We start from the raw sequence: 22,390 nt of genomic DNA, 5'->3' as shown, positions 1-22,390 counted from the left end.
TTTTCCTTATCTGACTCTCTGGAATAATAGTAGGCAGATCTTACGCTTCTGTCTAACATCCTTCAGTTATTGGAAGGGTGCTGTATCCTCACTTCTCCAATTCAGAATTTGTGTTGGAGAAACTGCTCCCCTAGTCTTCTTTTTGTTGTCTTTCCTTAAGACTCGCATTCAGTTTGCAATCAACTATGATTTTGAGTTCATTTTCATAAATGTTTATTTATTTATTTTCAAGTAAGTCACGGTAACATACTTTATTTTATTTATTTGTCAAACATGTAAGATAACAGATGTAAGTATAAACATGATTATGAGTACATGAAATGGATACGAATAAATGGGGACATTAGGACAGGGACGGTAGGCACATTGGTGCGCTTATGCACCAGACCTCTTAGGAATGGGGTGAGGTACACAGTAGACAGTTTAAGGTTAAAGTTTTGGGGATTCAAGGATGTAACAACAGAGTCAGGTAATGCATTCCAGGCATTGACCACTCTGTTGCTGAAGTCGTATTTCTGCAATCGAGTTTGGAGCGGTTTACCTTGAGTTTGTATCTATCTATTGTATCTTGTGTATTGTTGTGGTTGAAGCTGAAGTAGTCACTGACAGGTAGGACATTGTTGCAGATAATTTTGTGTATTACGCTTAGGTCAGACCAAAGGCGGCGTAGTTCTAAATTTTCTAATCCCAAAATTTTAAGCCTGGTGGCATAAGGTATTCTGTTGTGAACAGAGGAGAGGAGGACTCTTCTCGTGAAATATCTCTGGACTCGCTCAATTGTATTAATGTCTGATATGCAGTGCAGCTTCCAGGCAGATGACTTATCCAACACAGCTCCCTCCTTATTTGGGTTGGGCTGAAAAAGACTGATTGGCCCAAGGTCACCCAGCTGGCTTTCAGGGCTAAGGAGGATAAATTCACAGTCTTCTGGCCCAGGGGTGAAATGCTCTGAAGTCTGCTACCGGTTCGCTTTGCTCATGCATGCACAGTGCACGCCAAACGTGCACTTCGCACACATGTGCACCGCATGCGTTACCATGCAGCACTGAAAAAGAAGGATTAAGAAGCCTTTTCTGGTAAGTAGAACAGCGGGAGGGGGAACAGTTGTGCTGCGCGATTTAGATAAGCTAGAAAGCTAGATTTCCTGCTTTCTGGCGAATATAAATCGCGCAGAACAGCTGATCGTCGGAAATACCAGTTCGCTCAAACCGGTAGCATTTTTTTTACTACCAGTTCTCCCGAACTGGTAGCATTTATTATACTGGTTTGGGTGAACCGGTCCGAACCAGTAGCATTTCACCCATCCTAGTCCCATACCATATTTGCAGATACCACGATATTTCCTCAATAAATTGTGTGAATCCTGAGGATATAACTTGATTTCAGCAAAATATTAACAATACTTCCTGATAATTAGGTTAATTAACTAACAGTCTTTTGCTTTCTAGCCTGCTTTAGGTGCTTTAACCACAAGACTAAACTGGCTCTCGGGTATACTTACATACTTATGAAGCTTGGTATCATCCTTCTTCCAATGCCTCATTAATTTATTTTGAAGATATGCCTTATATGAGATGCTATAGTAGTATCTCAAAATGAGATACTTTTCTGCAGCTCAGAAACATCTTTCTATGAGGAAATCATAAATATTTTTCTGGAAATTTGGTACTCTTTACATCAGATCAAGTTAGCTTTGTCTGAGAGTTGTTATAAATCTTCCACCAAATCTTGCACACAGAGATTTATCAATTCTTTTGTATTAATGACAATACAGAAAAATTGATGACCAAGGACAAATTGTTATTCATAACTACTCATTTTCTTGAGAAAAATTAAAAAGATTACAAATTATTTGTATTGTTTTTGTGACGGTTTTTACTCACTTAATTACCACACAAGCCACCCTGCATTTAACTAGGTTTCTAATCACATCACAAAATTGCTAGTTCTTTACTGAAATCAAGTTATATCACCAGCATTTGTATAATCTGTTTAGGAAGCATCATGATATGTGGGAATAACTTTCGGGATGAGGGAAGAGATGCTGCCCAAGGAAGGATCAGATAAGAGGGGAGAAGTCTACAGCTGCATAGTAGGAGAGGAAGAAACTCAGAAAAGATCCTCCCTAACTTTTCCGGCTGAAAAAGGAATTGGTATGCAATATGTACTATCAGACTTACAAAATTCTGTTAATGTAGTCTTAAAATAAAGTAAAATTAGCTCAGCTTGGTATGTTTCCTGACTGGTCTTTCATGGAGGAGATTAGCCTGACAACTTTCTTCTTGACAAATCCATGCTTTCTGGTAATCAACCTGTTGTTTTCAAGTTTATAAATGATAACACTTTTTCTCCCAATTAAACATATTTGCAAGTTAGATAACTGTAGAAGAAAGATTCAAATGTAGGATAAAGCTAAGATTTCAGATTTTAAAATTCCTTAAAATTCCTGGATGTTTCAATTCTAGTTTCATCCATTTCTGGAGAAGAATACGTTTTGCAATATTTCCCAGATGAAACTGTACGTAGACCAAAACGGAGAGTTAGCAGCAGATCTGGGCATCAAAAGCTTGTTGGTTCTCCCCAACGAGGATCCCAGGATTGAGTTCCTGGGCACTTTTGAAAGACAGAGACTTCTTATCATCCAAGATGTTCATTCGCAGCTAAAGTTGCTCAACAAGGTGGGAGAAAGCTTGCTGTCCTTTGTTTTCCAAACTCTGAGATCCCATTTTAAGTGGGGGAATAGAAATCTTATAGTTTCTTAGGCTGATTTGGAGGCTTCAGTACTGTTCCATTTTGTGGACCAACTGCAATTTAGTATCTCCATCACACTGGTGGAAAACCCACAAGGCTGGGAAATGTGTTACTACTGGCTTCAGATTTGTTTGTTCCTTGTATGCAATTAGCAATATATAGTATATAGAATAACAGAGTTGGAAGGGATCTTGGTGGTCTTCTAGTCCCACCCCCTGCTCAAGTAGGAGACCCTATAGAAGTGATGGCTAACCTTTTCCAGAAAGTGTTATGTGTGTGCGAATGCGCACATGCACACCCGAACTTCCAAAATGCAATGCACGCTCGCTCCTGTGCATGCACACGACCCCCCTGCATACACCCAGCCCCCACACATGCATGTGCAACCCCCTGCATGCGCCCCAGCTCCACGCATGTGCGGCAGAGACCCGACAACCAGCTGGCCAGTGGGAGGTGCGCACACCAGTAGTGGGTTCCTCCCGTTTTGGCCCGGTTCGGCCGAGCTGGTAGCGGTGACGATATGACGTCACCGGACCGGTTCTCTTTGTTTGGGAGCTGGGCCCTCCAGCCCTTCCCCCCCGTTATTGTTACTGTTTATTTGGCCCCGCCCCCAATCTATTCGCTGCCTCCCGAGTCCCAGCTGATCAGCTAGAAGGAAAAAAACTGTTTAAACTCTTGCCGTGGGGCTTTAAAGGGCCGCCCTACAGCTGATCAGTGTTAAAAGGCAGTGTGCTGGTAGACCAGTGCCTCCAAAAATGAATGAGTAGACTGGGGCCTCCAAAAACAAATGAGTAGACCGGTACAGCTCTGCAAGCAGTTAAAAGCCTGGTAGACCAGTACCTCTGCTAAATCCTAAAGAATTGTCACATGACCATCAAGCCACGCCCACAAAATAAGCCACACCCACAGAACCGGTAGTAAAAAAATTTAGAACCCACCCCTGGTGCACACATGCATGGCGGACCTGAACTGGGACGAAGGCTCGTGTGCCCACAGAGAGGGCACTGTGTTCCACATGTGTCGCGCGTGCCATAGGTTCACCATCACGGCCCTATAGCATCTCGACAAATGGCTGTTCAACCTCTTCTTAAAATTCTCCTGTGATGCAACACCCACAACTTCTGAAGGCAAGCCATTTCAAGGATTAATTGTTCTCACGATTAGGAAATTTCTCTTGCTTCTCTCCTAGATTGGTTTCCATTCCTTCCTTCCTGTTTTGCCTTCTGGTGCTTTGGAAAATGGGTTGACCCCTCTTCTTTGTGGCATTCCCTCAAATATTGAAATACTTCTGTATCACCTTGTCCTTCTTTTCACTAAACTAGACATAGCCAATTCCCACAACTGTTCTTCATATGTTTTACCCTTCAGTCCCCTAATCATCTTAGTTGCTTTTCTCTGCACTCTTTTTAGAGTCTCAACATCTTTTTTATAATGTGGTGGCAAAAACTGGATGTAATATTCCAAGTGTGATTTTTCCAAGGCCTTATAACTACCTAGCTTGGCCTTAGAAACCCCTTTCTGACCCAGGGTTCATTCTCGTGCGCCAACGGCTGCAGCAAAAGATGTCTTACATACCCTGTTTGAGGGACACATTCTCATCTGCCATCTCATCTCACTCCAGTTCTAGAAACTGGGCAGTCAGTTTTAGTCTCATCTCTCCAGTATGGCAGACACACTAATTAAACATATAAATATGCAAATCAACAAAGAACTTCTCCTTTAAAGTTGGCAGCCCTAATTTCTAAGTAGTGGGATATAATTTTGGAACAGACTGATTGTCACTGAATGCTTAAATCTTTTCTCAATTCCATTCCTCCAGACTTCATTAAGTGGAAAAGGTCTTTTATTGCAATGTCAGATGCCAAAAGCAAAAGTGATTTAAAAAATGAAGACTCTGCTCATAGTTATACCTCCTATGTCAGCTTGGAATGAGTCAGAGACAGGGGTGAAATGCTACCGGTTCGCTCCAGTTCGTTCAAACCGGTAGTGATAAAAGCTACCAGTTCAGACAAACCGGCAGTAAAAAAAAAAAAAAGCTACTGGTTCGGTCAAACCATTAGTTAGCTAACGATTTAGGTGAACTGGTAGTTTAAAAAAGCTATTGGTTCCTCCGAACTGGTATTTCTGATGATCAGCTGTGCAGCGGGGTTTAGCTTTGATAGAAAGCAGGAAATTTAGCGAAGCTAAATCGTGCGCCACAGCTGATTTCCCCCCCCCCCCGCTTCTACTTACCTTCCCAAGCCTCCTTTGGCGTGTAATGCACATGCATGTATTGCACATGCGCACACACGCATGTGTTTGGTGCACACTGTGCATGCACATGCAGCACGCATTTGGCATGCAGTGCACAGGCACAGTCAGCAAACCAGTAGAAAACTGGTTCGGATTTGACCACTGGTCAGAGATTTCATATTTACCTAAGTGAAGCTCAGAGACTACTTGATTAATGTCCATGTTCACCTCCATTTTGCATGGATGGTGAGTCCTAACACATTGTCACCTTTTCTTTGACAATGAAAAGGTTTCATTGTCACCTTGTTTTTCTGCTCAGTCCCTGCCTCAGTCCAAATGTGTGGAAAATTGTCATGCTGGGTTTTTCAAGAGGGCTCGAGAAGGAGAGCCAGTTTGCTGCTACGACTGTGTTCCTTGTCCAGAGGGGACCTTCTCCACTCAGGAAGGTGGGTGACACTGAGAAAAATGGGAGGCCTTGTGGGGGTGGATCCATCCAGAGCATTTTCATTAAAGTGCAAGTTAAAAGACAGATTGAGGCTCACTGATTTTCTTGCTTATTTTCAACCTGCACAATTTCTTATCTAAAGGGAAGAATAGCCCAAAAAAAGCACTGAAGGAGAGGCTGGGAAGAGATAGGAGGGTGTGACAGATTGGGTAAGCTTTACTAATAGCAGAGAAAATATCTCTTCTGCATTTTAATTTGGATGTGCCCTTCCACATTTACCTTTCTAGGAACACTTGAGTTCTTTGAAACTCGAGGAATTATCTAGGTCCACCCCCTAGAAGGATTGTTGCAATGCACTCTATGTGAGCTTCCCCTTGGGAAACAGCGGAAGATTCACAATGAGGTGGTGTGGACTGTTATGGGTGCGCTCATTACACCAATATTACCACAGGTCTAAATATTCCAGATTATTTGTAGGTCCAGCTTTCTCTGACCAACAACTAGATTTCACCATATTCTCTGTATTCAGTATATTAAGATTAAGATCTTGTAGGAGAAAAGGATAGAATATTAAATAAATATTTATTTTTGGCTTTTTCAGATACGGAAAAATGCATCAAGTGTCTGGATGATAAATACCCAAATGAGGACCGAATCCAATGTATCCCCAAAGTTGTAACTTTCCTGTCTTATGAAGAACATCTGGGCATCATTCTGGCCTCTTTTGCCCTATTCTTGTTCTTAATCACAGGCCTTGTTTTAATCATCTTCATTCAATACAGAGAAACTCCCATTGTCAAAGCCAACAACCGGGACCTCTCCTACATCCTCCTGGTCTCCCTCCAGTTTTGCTTCCTGTCTCCTTCTCTCTTCATTGGTCAACCAAAGAAAGCCACCTGCCTTTTCCAACAAACGGTCTTCAGCATCATCTTCTCAGTTGCCGTTTCTTCTCTCTTGGCCAAAACCATCACGGTGGTGCTGGCCTTCCTGGCCACAAAACCAGGAAACCGAGCAAAGAGATGGTTGGGGAAGAGCTTGGCCAACTCCATCATCCTTTCTTCTTCTGCAGTCCAAGTTATCATCTGCTCCATCTGGCTAGGGATTTCTCCCCCATTCACTGACTCTGACTTCCACTCCCAGCCTGGAGAGATCATCCTGCAATGCAACGAAGGGGCCGTTGTCATGTTCTACCTCACCCTCAGCTACATGGGCTTCCTGGCTGCCATCTGCTTCACGGTGGCTTTTCTGGCCAGGAATCTGCCTGGGGCCTTCAATGAAGCCAAGCTGATCACCTTCAGCATGCTGGTCTTCTGCAGTGTTTGGGTGACTTTTGTGCCCACCTATCTGAGCACCAAAGGGAAATACATGGTGGCTGTGCAGGTCTTCTCCATCTTGGCCTCCAGTGCTGGTCTGCTGGTCTGCATCTTCATCCCCAAGTGCTACATTATCCTTCTGAGGCCAGAGCTGAACACAAAGGAGCAGCTTACAACCAGAAGAAATCTGGAAATGTGAGACTGAGGAATTTCAACATTTAAACTTTTCAAAACTTAGAAAATGGTCCAAATTGTTCTCCATACATGAGTTGGGCCGATGATTTTGCTTGAAATAATTAACAGATTGCTGAAAGATAGTGCCCCATGTCCTTGTCTAGTAGAATTGCAAGATGGCCACTGAGTTCTTTTGAGCAGTCAAGGCATCATATCTGTCCTTTACTCTTAGCCTACCTGAAGCCTGAAATTCCCCACCCAGTTATTTGAAACATGACACCTGTGCAGTCTTGTGGATATGCTAGAGATAATTGGGAGAGGTATATCCAAAAATGCCATTATTTTGGTTTATCTGTAATTGGGATTCTTTGCAGTTTTAGACTCAACATTGCAGCAGCAGCAGCATATGGAGAGTAGAGAGATCCCTCCTAGCTAAATTAGGAAGAAGATATTCTGAATTATTCTGCTAAACAAAACAGGAACTTAACTATAGCCTCACAAGATTTCTAGAAATTATTTCCCATCAAATGGAATGACTGAGTGTCCCATGGATGTGGTGTGAGGGAGAGACTGGGCATAAACACCTAGTCAAAAGTTGCAATAATTCATACATCTCAATCTTCAGGTGATCATTGGGAGTTGAAGATGGGTCCTGGCATGATCCAGAAGTCCTTACCTTCTTAAAAAGGATGTTTTCAAAGACATCCTATTCATAAAAGGAAGTCAACTGAAATCATGACATTTATTCTAAAATTAGCAGAAATATGTGTAGTTGGCTGTATGTTTACAAACAGCACCAGAGATCGCACTATGTCTTCCTTTTTGGCCACATCATGGCTTTATCTTCCTAGCATCCAAGAGGTTCTCAGCCTTCCACATTCCCTTCTTCGGCCTGAATGAATATACAGCATTTAAATGTCACAGTCCACAGCCTGCAATTAATGAGGTGATCAATCCTGGTCATCCTTCTCTGACCATCTTGTCCAGCCTTCCACTGAAAATTGATGTTTGGAATAAGAAAATGTTTTCTCTACAAATTCTAGAATAGAAAAGTAAAGGTTACTACGTTTTATTTTTCCAAATTTTACAGAGCTGGGCTGAAAGAAAAATAAAAAGATGACATTAACAGTGTGCAATAAAGTGACTCATTTTGTTTCAGAGCAAAACAAGTGTACAATTAGTAAAAAGATGGGGGTTGTTATGAAGAAACAAATGATTTCTCCTCTTGCAGATAGAAACCTGGGCCCAGGGAGTCCTAAGCTCCTCTTTTGACATTGGGCAGGAGCTGGAGATCCTGATTGAACTCTTGGAAAATAAAAAGGAAGGAGAGGACTTTGCAGTACCAGATGGGTGCTTTCCTAGTAAAACCTAATACAAAGTGATTAGAAGAGAGAAAATAAATTAGTAAAATAAAATAAAATAAAGCTTAAAGTACAACAAAGAAATAAAATAGGAGGGTTTTAAAAAACCAGATTGGGGGGCTCTGCTCACAGCCAATCAGACAATAGTCGCATCTTTAATCTATCCTGTCCAATCACCAAAACCATAAATCGCAACTTCACATTATTCATTTTTTGCCAAATTTCCATGGGTTCCAGTTACCAATAAATATAGATGTTGTTTATACTTGTTTACTTGTTGAACAAGTCAGTTTGTTCTTTTCAGCAAGTTCTGTTAATTTCATCAGCCATTCATCTGTGATGGACAGTGCCGAATCTTTCCATCTTTGTGCATATGGTAATCTCACCATAATATTATTTCACATGTTGAAATAATCTTGCATGGCAGCTTTTTTTTAACTGTTTATCCATCACTCCTAAAAGGAACGCTCTGGCTTCAGTTGAACTTCCTAACAATGAGGACAATTAACCAGTGGAACAGCCTGCCTCCAGAAATCGTGGGTGCTCCATCACTGGAGGTGTTTAAGACGAGTCTAGACAGTCACCCGCCTGAGATTGTATAGGTTCTCCTGCTTGATCAGGGGGCTGGACTAGAAGACCTCCAAGGTCCCTTCCAGGTCATTCTATTCTATTCTATTCTATTCTATTCTATTCTATTCTATTCTATTCTATTCTATTCTATTCTATTCTATTCTATATTCGATTCGATTCTAACCTTAACTTTAAGGCGGTCGGACTTCAACTCCCAGAACTCATCAGTCAGCAGGAGCATTCTGGGAGTTGAAGTCCACCTGCCTTAAAGTCCCCGAGGTTGAGAAACTTTGCTCTAGAAGACACCCATAGTTACTTTGCAAGCTTTAGCTGTCCCTCTCACTGCCCGTTAGGAGCAGCCTACAGCCCAGCCTTTAAATCCTAGCTAGCTTCCACAGGCAATACTAAGGACAGCTAAAAGCTGGTCAAGACCCATCGTCCTCCATTTTGTGGCTCTTTCCTGAGGTAATTTTTTTTTCTCCCTCCATTTCAAGCGGGGAAAAGCTGCAGGGGGATTTTTTTCTCTCTCCAGCCTGCAGTCAGGGAAGATTTCCCCAAAGGGGGAAGAGGTTGAGGGAGGCAGATAGGGCAGGGAGAAAGACCAGCAGCCCCTCCCGGTTATTTTGGGATAGTTCCAGAGACTCCCAGGGCTGGGGTGGGGTGTGTCCCCCAGAGGTCATCTAGTCCGACCCCTGAACAAGCAGGAGCCCCTCTGCCCTCCTGGCATGAAACCTTCTCCCATCACAGCTTGGGTGCCGTTTAAGGGACGTTTTGTGTGCTCCGTTCTCCCGGCAGCCTGGGAGGGCCTTCCTTACATCATCTTTCCCCCCTCCTTTTATTCAACAGGCTCCCGGGGGTCTCTTCTTTTAGCTCGCCACCCCTCCTATTCAAAAGGGGCCGTGGGGGGGGGGGCGGGGGCACCCCTAGCATCTCTCCACAGCTGCATCAAAGGTGGTGACTGTGCAATGTCGCCCCTCAGGGGCTTTTCCAGGGGGAGGCTTCGCCCCCTAGGAGCCCCCTCTTCGTGGAAGGCGATGAGGATCCTGGTGAGGAAACTCCTCTGAAAAGGTGACCCTGTGGGTCACAGATCAACCGTTAGAGCAGAGGCCTTCAAACTTGGCCGCCTTTAAGACTTGTGGACTTCAACTCCCAGAATCCCCCAGCCGCTGGCTGGGGGATTCTGGGAGTTGAAGTCCACAAGTCTTAAAGGCGGCCAAGTTTGAAGGCCTCTGCATTAGAGATTTAAAATTAAGCTTATCAACAGCAGAGGTCCAAGTCCACCTTCCTTGCCCCCCCCCCATGGCCCTTTGCCTTTTTTTGGGGGGGTGGGGGACAATCAGGACTAGGGAAAGCCCTGAGATGTCCTCACCCACCCCGTGTTTTCTATTTTAAAAAAAAATCCCTGCAGGCCATAGAAGCCTCCATGAAAATGAAGGTGACAGAGGTGGTTTGGCGGCACCTGGAGTTTTGATTACGTTTTTTAATTTATTTATTTAATTTATTTAATTTTAATTTATAAAAACCCAAGTTTTTAATATCCAAATCGGGTGGCAGGCACCTTTGGTGGATGTCTGTAAAACTCGGGTTGCCAAGGCCCGTCTTAAAGGCAGGTAAATTGTAGGATGAGTGTAGAGACAACTAAAGAGAGCTCGGCTATAGATTGACCTCTCTTCTGATAAAATTTTTGGGGTGGGGGGAGTTGGGAATAGGAGTTGGTTTTATTATAAATTTATAATTTTAATTATTTTTAAATTTTGTCTGTCTTTCTGTTTTTAATTAGGCTGTACACCGCCCTGAGTCCTTCGGGAGAAGGGTGGTATAGAAATAAAATAAATAATAAATATTAATTAATTAATTAATATGCTGCCCCTCTCCGCAAACTCAGGGCGGCTCAAAAACCCATTCTAAAAACATTTAAAAGATTAAAAAACATTAAAAACCTTAGAACGCATTCATGGCCGGATCTCGCCAGATCGCAAAGCGAGATCAACGGCCCCAGGCCTGCCAGAAAAGCCAGGTCTTCACAGCTTTCCGGAAGGCCAGTAGGGTGGGGATGGTCCGGACCTCAGGAGGTAACTGGTTCCAAGAGCTGGGGCAGCCACAGAGAAGGCCCTCCCCTGCGGGCCCGCCAGCCGGCATTGTTTAGCTAACGGGACCCGGAGGAGACCAACTCTGTGGGATCTTACCGGTCGCTGGGAGCTATGTGGTAGAATGGAATAGAATAGAATTTGGATTTTAATTGATCAATCACATTTTTTTTTCCATTTTTGTGACTATTCCTCTAGTTCCTTTAGGAGAGGAACACTGGTTGTTTATCTTTTTTATGTAATTTATCCTGGCTATTCAACAATTGTCCTAAAGTATCATTCAGATAAGCGGAACTGGAAGACAAATACATTTTAACTTTAACTTTAATTAGATTTCTATACCGCCCTTCTCCCGAAGGACTCAGGGCGGTGTACAGCCATATTAAAACACAGATAAATTACAAAATTTAAAAATCCATTAAAATCAAATATACAAAAATTTGGCCCACAAATTAAAACTAACACACACCCATTTAAAATTCATACATTTAGAACATTATATGCTGTTCTGGATATTGTCTCCCAAAACCTATATTCTGATTTTCCAAATAAAATGTTAATGCTATTACTAGCATTATTACTATTACTAATAATAGCTATTACTACCTATTATTATTCTAGCTGCCAATCATCACTATTTGGCAGGTAACTTCCTGAGATGATTAAATCCCCGTGAAAAATCTCAGAAAAGAGATAGAAAATATTTGTTCATGGGTCATACTAAATGCTATTAATCTTAATCGATGTGAGTAAAGTATGTTTGTCTTTTTAAAATAATTTATTTTTTCAATGTTGCAGGAAGAACAATCTCGACTTCCTGCAATAACATCTATAAAACAACAATGGAGATGCATTGAGAAATATAATGTTTAGTTGTAGTCAGTATACAAGACATTAACAATGACATTAACACTTGGAACATTGCATCCAGCTTTAGTGTTTTTAATCACTGTCAGTAAGTTTATGTTTTTAAAATATGGTATTTTGTCAGTGTTGCAGGAAGAACAATCGAGACTTTCTCCTATGACATCTACAAAAGAAGAATGGAGACATATAATACATAGTTGTAGTCAGTATATAAGACATTAACATGAAGATAAATACAATTCCTTTTGGTTAGGTTATCTTTATTTCCAGGGGTGGGCTTCAAAAATTTTAGCAAGGGGCTCTCAGCAAGTTGCTGGGTGGGCATGGCAGCCCACCCCTGTTTATTTCTTTGCAAATTAAATTAGAGACCATCCTTAAGTTTCTAAAATGGAAAATACATTTTTAAAAGAGATGTGTTGCACCTTCCCCAATATTTTTGTTACTTATCATTGCTAAGGCATGTACCAGTTGGGCATCCTCTTTTGTATAGGCATCTGCCTCAGCTTTTTTGGAGAGAATAACAAAGTCATGTGGTTGCTAGCACTCATTCTGAGAGTTGTTGGAGCCACTAACGACCACATGACTACAAGGAATATACATTTTTCCATCCTCCTACTCAGTCAGAACTGAAGAAGCTTCTTGAGACGTGAAATGTCTTCATGGAAAAAACATGGAAAAGTCCAGTTATCTTTTGAAAAAGCACCTTTGGGATAACCATGACCTGGATGACTGAGAATCTCCATAGACAATAAATTTTATTACTAGTGTTAAGAAAATAATGATTCAGTCAATGATCTTTTGTTTTTTTTCCTTCAATCCCCAGGAAAAGGTGCCTCAGGGTGTCACTGGAGCAGCCATTTATTTTTTACAACATCAGCCAGTCAGGATGTTGAGGAGGCACCCATCTCTGCTGCAAACAACCTCCCATTAACAACATGTTAACCAGCATGGATGAGTCAAAAAGGATGTTGGACATCCTTCTTTGCTCAACAATGTGATGGTTGGTAAGTGTTTGAATTAATTAGGTCGCCAGTTTTTCTTTATTTTTCCATTATAAAGATTTATTATTATTATTATTATTATTATTATTATTATTATTATTATTATTATTATTATTATTATTTATTGGTTAATCTTTAGTGAGATTCACAGCCTTTGAGGCTGGTTAATAGCTCAGCAGCTCGAGTCCTAACCAAGGACCTAGGAACTGTTAAGGTATCGTCGGAGGATGTAAGCTGTTCCGAGTAAGGTGGTTTTTTGTAGAGTCAAAATGTTCAAGTCCGGCAAATTTAGAATTTCTAAATAGCGGGGTAGCCCTTTGGGTATTGCTCCAAGGGCTCCAATTACAATCGGGACAACACACGATTTCTTTTTCCACAGTCGTTCAACTTCAATTTGTAAGTCCCGGTACTTTGTGATTTTTTCTTGCTGCTTATCTTCAATTCGTGCATCACCAGGTATTGCAATGTCAATGAACCATACTTTTTTCTTTTCAACTATTGTTATGTCAGGTGTGTTGTGGATCAAGTGCCTGTCAGTCTGAATCCTAAAGTCCCACAAGATCTTGAGTTTCTCATTCTCTAAAACTTTCTCAACCTGATGTTCCCAGTGGTTTTTGCTGTACTCATTATTATTATTATTATTATTATTTAATTTTTAGGTGGGGTCCTTATAGAAAAACCAGGTGGCCACAATCGGGACAACTTGGAGGCTACAAGAAGTGAGTGGATCAAGGACTCGTCCAAAAGAAACTAGTCCTAGTTGAAAGGAGAGGAATTGGGTTCTCTTGAGGTTACCTGGTATCTTTTGCTGGTTTGCATTTCTTGCTTTGGGTTTTTGGGTGGGGATGGTTGGCCTTGGAAGCTAAAAGGAAAGAAAACAGAGAGCTTGTTAATTTTAATTTTAATTCGGTTGCTGAGTTTTATTACTTTTTGTTTCCTGCTAATTTATTCAATAATTGTCCTAAAGAATCATTCTGATTAGAGGAACTGGAGGGCAAATACATTTAGAATATTATGTGTTTTTCTCAATATTAAGTTTTCTCTCTGAAAACCTATATTCTGCTTTTTCCAAATAAAATGTTAATGCTGTTACTTTATCTTCTAGCTGCCAATCATCACAATTTGGTGATGACTGGCAATTTCCTAAAAAGAATGAAACTCCATGGAAAAATCTCCCAAAAAGAGAGAGTGAGAAAGAAAGCATTCATTTTTATCTGTGTTGACCTCAGTTGCCATTATAGGTTTTTGTTCTCTGCTTTATTTTTGAGATATATATTTTACTTTGGTATCACAGTTAGGGAATCAGGCTAGAAAGCAGGAGACCTGGAATTCTCATCCTACTTTAGGCACAAAGCCCAAATTCTTTGATACCACCTTACTACCCACCAGGAAAGTGACAAATCTGTCAAGATAACCCCGAGATACCTGTTTGTCTGGCAACAGTGGGCTAAACACTGATGAAAATGAAGTAGTTGGTAGGGGCAAAAACTACTTACAAAAGCTGAACATTTCAGTGTGTTTAATAGCATATTTTATTAATCCTTATGATTTCAATTGCTTTTCAGCTGTCTACACGACTGCCAAATTCCCAGGCATCCAAAGAATCTTATGGTACATGTGGTCCAATCAGGAAATCGCAGGGCATAAATTACATTTCATGAAATTTCCTGCATAGGTAAGCAATCTGTTATCTGAATAATCTTTTGAGTGTGCATTACCAGGAAATACAAAAAAAAATAGCTCTCATATTCATGGGGTCAATTCTTTTTTTGTGACCTGTTTCCAGATTCAATTTTAGCTACTGGTCTGGGTATTGCTGGTATAAGGTACTTACACAATTATTTGTCACATTATCATTTTCACATAAGAACGAATCAGGCTGAGGGATCAATTCTCTCATACAACTATTTCCCTTTCAAAAAATCCATTTTTGTTTTAATCAGGTGGGGATATAGCCTGAAATATATTTCATGTCATCATAAGAGATAAAGAAGCCCAATATAAGTAGGGGATGTAGTGGGGTGGGTGGGTTATATTCCTCCTTTGTAATGTAATTTGACTTCTCAAGAATTATTTGACAAAAAGAAGGCTAAAAAAGGAATTAATGTTATGCACCAGAATTTTAATTAAATCTTGGCATAGTTAAAAGTGCCTTGTGTGGTGTCCTTTCTTATTGGAAAGATGTACTGTACTTTCAATTGCCCAGAGATTTCCCTTTTTGTGTCAATTCCTTCCCTCCATCAAGTACCAAAGTTTACCTTGTGATAATCTCTTATAATCGGATAACTAGATTAAATCCAAGAAAAACTGAATCATTTAATACCCCAGGAGTTATAAGGAAACTCTTTAATTAATTGCCCAAAATGCAAGACTATGTATAACAAACAAAATACCAAGTATTTTTAATTAGTTTTAATTTTAAACAAGTCTGATGATTGAAGTAAAAAAGAGCCTAAGGGGGCTAATTTTAATCTCGTCTTGATATTTTACAAAAGAAATGTTTTAGATGAGCAGATAGACCAGCTCAGAAAGGAGAATCAAGATCTGAGTTGCAGGGTTCAAAAACAAGATGGGGAGCAAGCAGAAGTTCTGAGAGAAAATAACAATACTAAAGAAGAACTTAAAAAGGTGAGAAATTTTAGACAGAAATCCTGACTTTTTCTTTCAGCCTCAAATTAATTTATTAGAGCTGAGGCCAGATATAAACAAGATACAGAATAAAAGAGGTATTACCTTCGTGTGTGTGTGTGTGTAGGAGAAAAGCAATAAATGGGAGTATAAACATAATTAAGGGTGTAGTTATGCTTGATGCTTCAAGTAAAATTAAGATGGCTAATTTTTCTCTGTTCTTCTTAATTTACAGAAGACAACAGAAATTTCAAGACTGTTATAAAAAGACAAGCTCCAACTGAAGAACAAGGAGCTTATGCAGAAAAATGCCCACCTAATTGGAGAAAAGGAAGAGCTCTGGAAAAATTTTCAAGAAAAACTAAGCAGGTGAAAACTTAAATAGCAGCTCTGAATTTCCCTTCCACAATGTCATATTAAATTCTGGTAGGTAAGAGAAAAAGGAAAAACAGTTTTAATATGTGCAATGTCAGAAAAATAATTTGGGGTTCCAAATTGAGCTGGGGATGCAGAAGAATAAATAAAAATGAAATCCAGACAGCTGTGAGGAAAGGACAATAATTCATTCCCAATAGCAGAGAGGTTTGCCTATGGGAGCAGCTGCAGAGAAATGTTTTTTTAAAGAATTTTATTTATTCATTTCCTACTAAAATATTGGACATAGTGCAACCATCCTGGTGTTATCTCCGCCATATCCACTAAAATAAACAAACATCATATATACTTTTCATACATTACTCATTATATACAATTATTCTGCCCAATGTGCTCATTTATATTTACATATATTACATCACATTTCAGGTCTACAAATCCTGATTATTTCCTGTTCCATCTCCCACCTCTCAGTTCCAACCATTGGTAAAATCTATTCCATATATCATGATGTTCTGTCTCTCCTTTGTTTTTTAATTCTAATGTCAATTTATCCATTTCTGCGCAAGCCAATATTTTCTTTATTATCTCCCTTTCTAAAGGTATATTTTCACTTTTCCATTGTTGAACGTATACCATTCTCGCTGCTGTTATAATCTGTAGTATTAAATATGTTGACCCTTTACTGTGGCCCTCTGTTAAGATTCCTAATAAAAATAATTTTGGTTTAAATTCTTATCTTTGTCCAACCATTTTTTCTAACCACATCTGAATCCATCGCCAAAATTATTTTGCTTTTTTGCATGTTCACCACATGTCGTAATATATGCCTAGTACTTGATTGCATTTCCAACATTTCGGGGATATATTACTAAACATTTTAGCCAATCTTGCTGGAGGAAGATGCCACCTATAAAACATTTTATATAAATTATCCTTATATGATGTGGCCAGTGTTAATTTCCTATTTCTTTCCCACAGTTTTTGCCACTTTTCTAATTCAATATTATACCCAAAATTTTTAGGCCATACTACCATTGTCTCTTTGACTTGTTCTTCCTCCATTTTATAATCTAGTAAATATTTATAAATTACCTTTATCAATTTCTCATCCATCCCCAATAATAATTTATCTAGTGTCGTAATTCTCTATTAATACCTCACATTTTCACATCCTTCGTATAGCATGATTGAATTTGTAGGTATGACCACCACTCCAATTCCACCCCTTGTTCTTTTAATTCTAGTCTAGTTTTCAGTTCCTCTTTTTTGTTTAGTATATCCTTGTATGAGATGATTTTTCCCAAGTTGATGAGTTTTGGGAGTACCGTACTTCTAAGGTAGAGAGCCAGACCGGTATTTTCATATAATTTTATTGTTTGATTTTGTTCCATACCACCAGTAGAGCATGTCGTATATGGTGTCTTTGGAAATATTGATGTGCCATGTGTCTTCCCTATCAAAGAAATGCATGCCACCCTAGTTGAATATCATGGCCCTCTAGTGTTAGTAATCTCTTATTCCTTAAAGTTATCCATTCTTTAACCCAAGTAATTATTGCAGCTTGATAGTACAATTCCCAATCAGGCAAACCAAACTCTCCTCTTTCTTTTGATTCCTGCAGTAATTTCAATTTGATTCTTGGTTTCTTTCCTTGCCATATAAATTTCAACATTATTTTATTCAAACTTCCAAAATATTTTTTCTCTAATTTTATAGGTATGTTTTGAAATAAAAAAAATATCTTTGGCAAAATATTCATTTTTATTGCTGCTATTCTGCTCATAAAGGAGAGTTGCAAATTCTTCCATCTCTCCAGGTCTACCTTTATTTGGTTTGTTAGTTTAGAATAATTATCCTCCTTAATCGTTATATACCTTGCAGTTAAGTAGATTCCTAGATATTTCACTTTCTTCACTAACTGGATGCTTATTCTCCTAGTCAAATTGTCTTTCTGTATATTTGTCATATTCTTGGCTATCATTTTAGTTTTTTCCTTATTTACTTTTATCCGGTTACTCCATATTCCTCCAATACCTCCATAAGCCTCAGGCCCAATTGCAGTGGTTCCTCTAGGACCGTGATGGCAAACCTATGGCACGTGTGCCACAGGTGGCACGCATAGCCATATCAGAGAGCACGCGAGTTCTCCGCCACGCATGCGCACATTGGCCAGCTGATTTTTGGGCCTACTAAAAGCAGGGAAACGGGGGTGGGGAAGGCCCGTTTTTCTTTCTCACCTGGCTCCAGATCCTCTCTCTGAGTCTAGGGAGGGCGAAAACAGCCTTCCCCACCCCCTTCGGAGGCCCTCTGGAGGCCAGAAACACCCCGTTTCCCAACTTCCGGTTGGACAGGAAGTGACGTTTTTTGCTGTCCCCAGCCTCCAGAGACTCCTAGAGAGGCTCCTCTGAGGGGGTGGGGAAGGCTATTTTCACCCTCCCTAAACTCAGAGAGAGGATCTGGAGCCAGGTGAGAAAGAAAAACAGGCCTACAGGGCCATCACATGCCAGGAGGAGGGGGGGTCCTGTGCGCATGGGCGGGGCACATAGAATTAAATTAAATTAAAGCAGCATAAATGAAGAAGGGAAAGAAAAATGACTGTGTGATGCTTTAGGACAAACACACCCCAAATATACACGTAGGAGGTGAATATAGTCAGGATAGTTAAAGGCCTCAGCCTTTTTTTCCTGCTGTTTGGGGAGAAAATGGAAGGACTTTCTATCCATCCCATCCCTTCTTATCCCAGACTGAACCCTCTTTAATCCATTCTTTATTCCAGGGACTTCCAGTATTTAAAGAAAAAAACAAGGCCTAATTACCAGACTGAAAATCAATCAGGCCTTAGATGTTTCCCATTAAGTATTTTTTGAAACATTTTCCATTCCAGAGATGGATCCAAATGAGCTGCCATTCAGTGATGAGAACCCAAAAAACTTCCTTGGGGACCCCTGGAAAATGACTTTGTTCGTCCTTGGGGTCTATTCATTGGTTGGCCTCTGAGTTTTTCTCCACCAGTGCAGGTACGTTGCTCCTGTTCAAGGGAGTGGCGTCACCACAACCTGGGGAGCCCTGGGGCACTGAAAGCCCCCCCAAAATGTTGGTGGGACTAACAGGAGAAAGGATAGAAATCCCTCAGGGCTGGAAGGGACCTTGGAGGTCCTCTAGTCCAACCAGTTGCCCAAGGAGTCTGTTTTACCATCCTGGATTAATGGTTGCCCAATTTTTCCTTGAAAACCTCCAATTAATGGAGCCCCCAGTAAGAATAAGCCTTATTATGACTGTTAAGAAAATAATGCACCAGTCAAATGTAATTCTCTTTTCCTTTTTCAATCCCCAGAGAAAGGGCCTTGAGGATGTCACCGGAGCAGCCGTCTCTCTCTGGCTACAACAGCCGGTCAGATGATGTCGAGGCGGCGCTCATCCCTGCGGCAACCTCTCAATCCCAACATCACCATCACGGATGACAGAAGAAGGATGTCAGATGTTCTTCCTTGATCTATAATGTGAGGGTTGGTAAGTGTTTGAACTAATGTGGTTCTCAGTTTTTCTTTATTTTCCATTTTAAAGATATTATATTATTATACACTTTATTGTACTACCAAGAGCCTTGGTAGTACAAGGGTTTAAGGCACCCTGTTATTAAGCTGCTTAAGACCAGCTGCCTGCAATTACTGCAGGGTTCGAATCTCGCCAAGGCTCAAGGTTGACTCGGCCTTCCATCCTTTCTAAGGTAGGTGAAATGAGGACCCAGTTTGTGGGGGCAATAAGCTGACTTTGTATAAATATACAAAAGGATGAAGGCTATTGCTGAGCACATTGTAAGCCGCCCTGAGTCTTCGGAGAAGGGCGGCATATAAATCAAATTAAAAAAAAAAAAAATTCATTAAACATGAAACTCAAGTCAATTGAACATTCAAAAATTCATCACAATTACCATGGACTGGTGCTAATGGTTGATATGGGTTGCTGCCAGCGTGCTAGGTATCAACCAAGTACCTTCTTAAGATGGTACGATGTTCCGAGTAGTGCAGTTTTTTGCAGTTCCGCTGGTGTTATTGCAGGAAGCTGCAATTTGTTGATGTAGCTTATAAAATTCTTGGACATGGTACCAAGTGCCCCGATGACAATGGGTATCACTGTTACATGTTTCATCCATAAATGCCTAGTTTCGATGGCCAGTCCATCTCACTGCCTGCGGAGGCCAGATGTGACTTAAAGGCCAGACCACAGACTGCCCCCTACAGGCAGTGAGAGGGACAGCTAAAGCTGGCACAGGCCCCGCAGTGGCCTCCATTTCTTAGAACTCGGGGTTCCTCAGGGAAGCCTTTTGGCTGCCTAGTGAAGCCTTTTCCGGAGTCCGACTGGCTTTGGCTGAGCCCCAGCAGGACGGAGAGGTGGGATGTGTGTGTGGAGGCTTCTCTGGGCCCAGGTGTTTCTCTCCTTTGCTCCTAGATGGGGTCGCTGCCTCAGAGTTCCATGCCCTCCCGTGTGTGCTCGTGTAGAGAACCCTTTGCTGCCTTTGGGGGAGAGAGAGAGAGGAGAGACCGTTTCCTCTGCTGTGGAACCTCTTCGCCTTCCGAAAATAGGAGCCCTCAGGGGATTTAGGCCAGGCACGAAGGGGGTCATCGGGAGGGGGGGTTCAGGCCCTTTTCTTGGGATTCATAAAAAGACTTATTATCCACCAAGATGCTCTTTCACAGCTCAAGCTGCTCAACAAGGTGGGGGAAATATTGGTTTCTTTTCTCTACTTTGGAAAGCTGTAGGGCCCATTTCAAGTGGGCTAAGCCTAGTTCCCCGAAATGGTTGACCTTCAAAGGGAAAAGAACATTGGGAGTAGAATACATCGTGTCTTCTTAGACTGCTGGAAAGGTTTCAATACTATTGCCCAAGGTGTCCTATTGATTGATTGATTGATTGAATTTATATTGCTGCCTATTCGCCCATGGCAACTCAAGGCATCTTACAGAATATAAAACCAATTATATGCTATAATTTGGAGCATTTTTTAAAGATGATTTGGGATGCTATGTGATCGTTATTTTAGGATCTGATTCCTGGTGTTGGACTGTGAAGGGAGCAGGATGATGGACATGGTCTTGGATTTGGCAGGAAGGATGAGAAAGAACTGTGGTGCCCACAATACAAAAGTAGATGCTGAGGCCCTGAAAAGTGCGCAGGGAAGAGCAACAAAGAGGATAATGGATCTGGAGGCTAAATCATGTCATGAGCCACTAACTGGGTCTGGGTATGTTTAGCCTAATGGAGAGAAAGCTCAGGGGGGACACGATAGTATCTTGCAATATTGGAAAGGCTGTCAAGGGAAAGAGGGTGTTGACTTATCCTCCATAGCATCTGAAACAATGGTTGGAAGCTCCTCAGAGGGAGATCTAACCTGGATAGAAGGAGGAGTTTCCTGACAGGGAGAACAATTTTTTTTTTAATTTGATTTATATGCTGCCCTTCTCCGGAGACTCAGGGCGGCTTACAATACGTTAAGCAATAGCCTTCATACTTTTGTATATTTATACAAAGTCAGCTTATTGCCCCCACAGTCCGGGTCCTCATTTTACCTACCTTAGAAAGGATGGAAGGCTGAGTCAACCTTGAGCCTGGTGAGAATTGAATTCGCAGTAATTGCAGGCAGCTGGATGTTAAATGCTGCCTTAGGAGGCATTAGCCTCCTACGCCACTCAGGCTCCTCATTAACTAATGGAGTAGCTGGTTGAGTTGTGAGCGCTCCCGTTACTTACCTCAGCTCCTCTGCCCACCTGGCAGTTCAAAAGCATGCAAATGTGAGTAGATGAATAAGCACCACTTTGGTGGGAAGGTAACAGCATTCCATGGGCCCTGGGGGTATAGCCATGCTGGCCACTTGACCACGGAAATTGTTTTCGGACAATGCTGGCTCCCTCGGCCAAAAAGGGGGATGGGCACCATCCTCTAGAGTCGGCCATGACTGGACAGGGTAAATCTTCACTTTTACTTCATTATCCTAAACATGGAGAGCCCTGTTTGAAGGGGCAAAGAAATCAGCTGGAAATTCCAGGCACCCTGGTGGTGGGGGTTTTTTTTCCTTTTTTTTCTTCCATTTCCTTATTGACATAGCTGTGACTTTCCATCCTGTGCTGTTTCATGAGGGATGCTATCTCTTGTTTTTTCACAGCCCAAAGGCGCCGAAGCCAAACTCGGAAACAAAGGGAAGAAATTGCTGGGTCAGGTCCTGTCCACATTACGGCAGGAACTGAGCCTGTCCCCATCGAAGAAAAGGAAGAGGTTGTCTCAGTCAGGATCTCCCTTTCCTCCACTTTTCTTCTGATGTGCGACTAATGCGGACCTTTGCTTTTTTTCTCCCAAGTACTGTTGGCCTTTTGAGTTTTCCTAGTTTTCCTTTCTGTCTTTCCTGTCTTTCTGCTTGGCAGGAGCAGAAGAAGAAGGAAGAGGCAAAGAGTGGCAAGCGGCTTCGTCCAGAAAGTCCTGGGCCCAGTTGAGATATTCCAATGTCTCCTGTCCCCATGGCCCTCATGCTTATGAGCAGCCATCTCCTCACCCTTCCCAGATGCATGGACATCCACGAGAGAACCACCAC

The 22,390-nt window shown here is 41.3% G+C and overlaps 1 protein-coding gene across 1 annotated transcript in view; it reads left to right on the top strand.

The window, feature by feature from the left end:
- LOC139322791 (vomeronasal type-2 receptor 26-like) overlaps positions 1-22,390 on the top strand; it is a 49,355-nt gene that overhangs the window by 5,389 nt on the left and 21,576 nt on the right. Inside the window, exons 4-5 of the mRNA XM_070952023.1 lie at positions 2,466-2,678; positions 5,303-5,429. Of these exons, the coding sequence (XP_070808124.1) occupies positions 2,466-2,678; positions 5,303-5,429 (340 nt within the window). The remainder of the gene's footprint in view (positions 1-2,465; positions 2,679-5,302; positions 5,430-22,390) is intronic.

This window comes from Pituophis catenifer, unplaced genomic scaffold, assembly GCF_029215685.1.
Source record: "Pituophis catenifer annectens isolate HBS135680 unplaced genomic scaffold, rPitCat1.0.hap2 SCAF_11, whole genome shotgun sequence".
NCBI classification, from domain to species: Eukaryota; Metazoa; Chordata; class Lepidosauria; order Squamata; family Colubridae; genus Pituophis; species Pituophis catenifer.
Note: the sequence above shows the minus strand (reverse complement) of the source record. Positions and strands in the feature narration are given on the sequence as shown.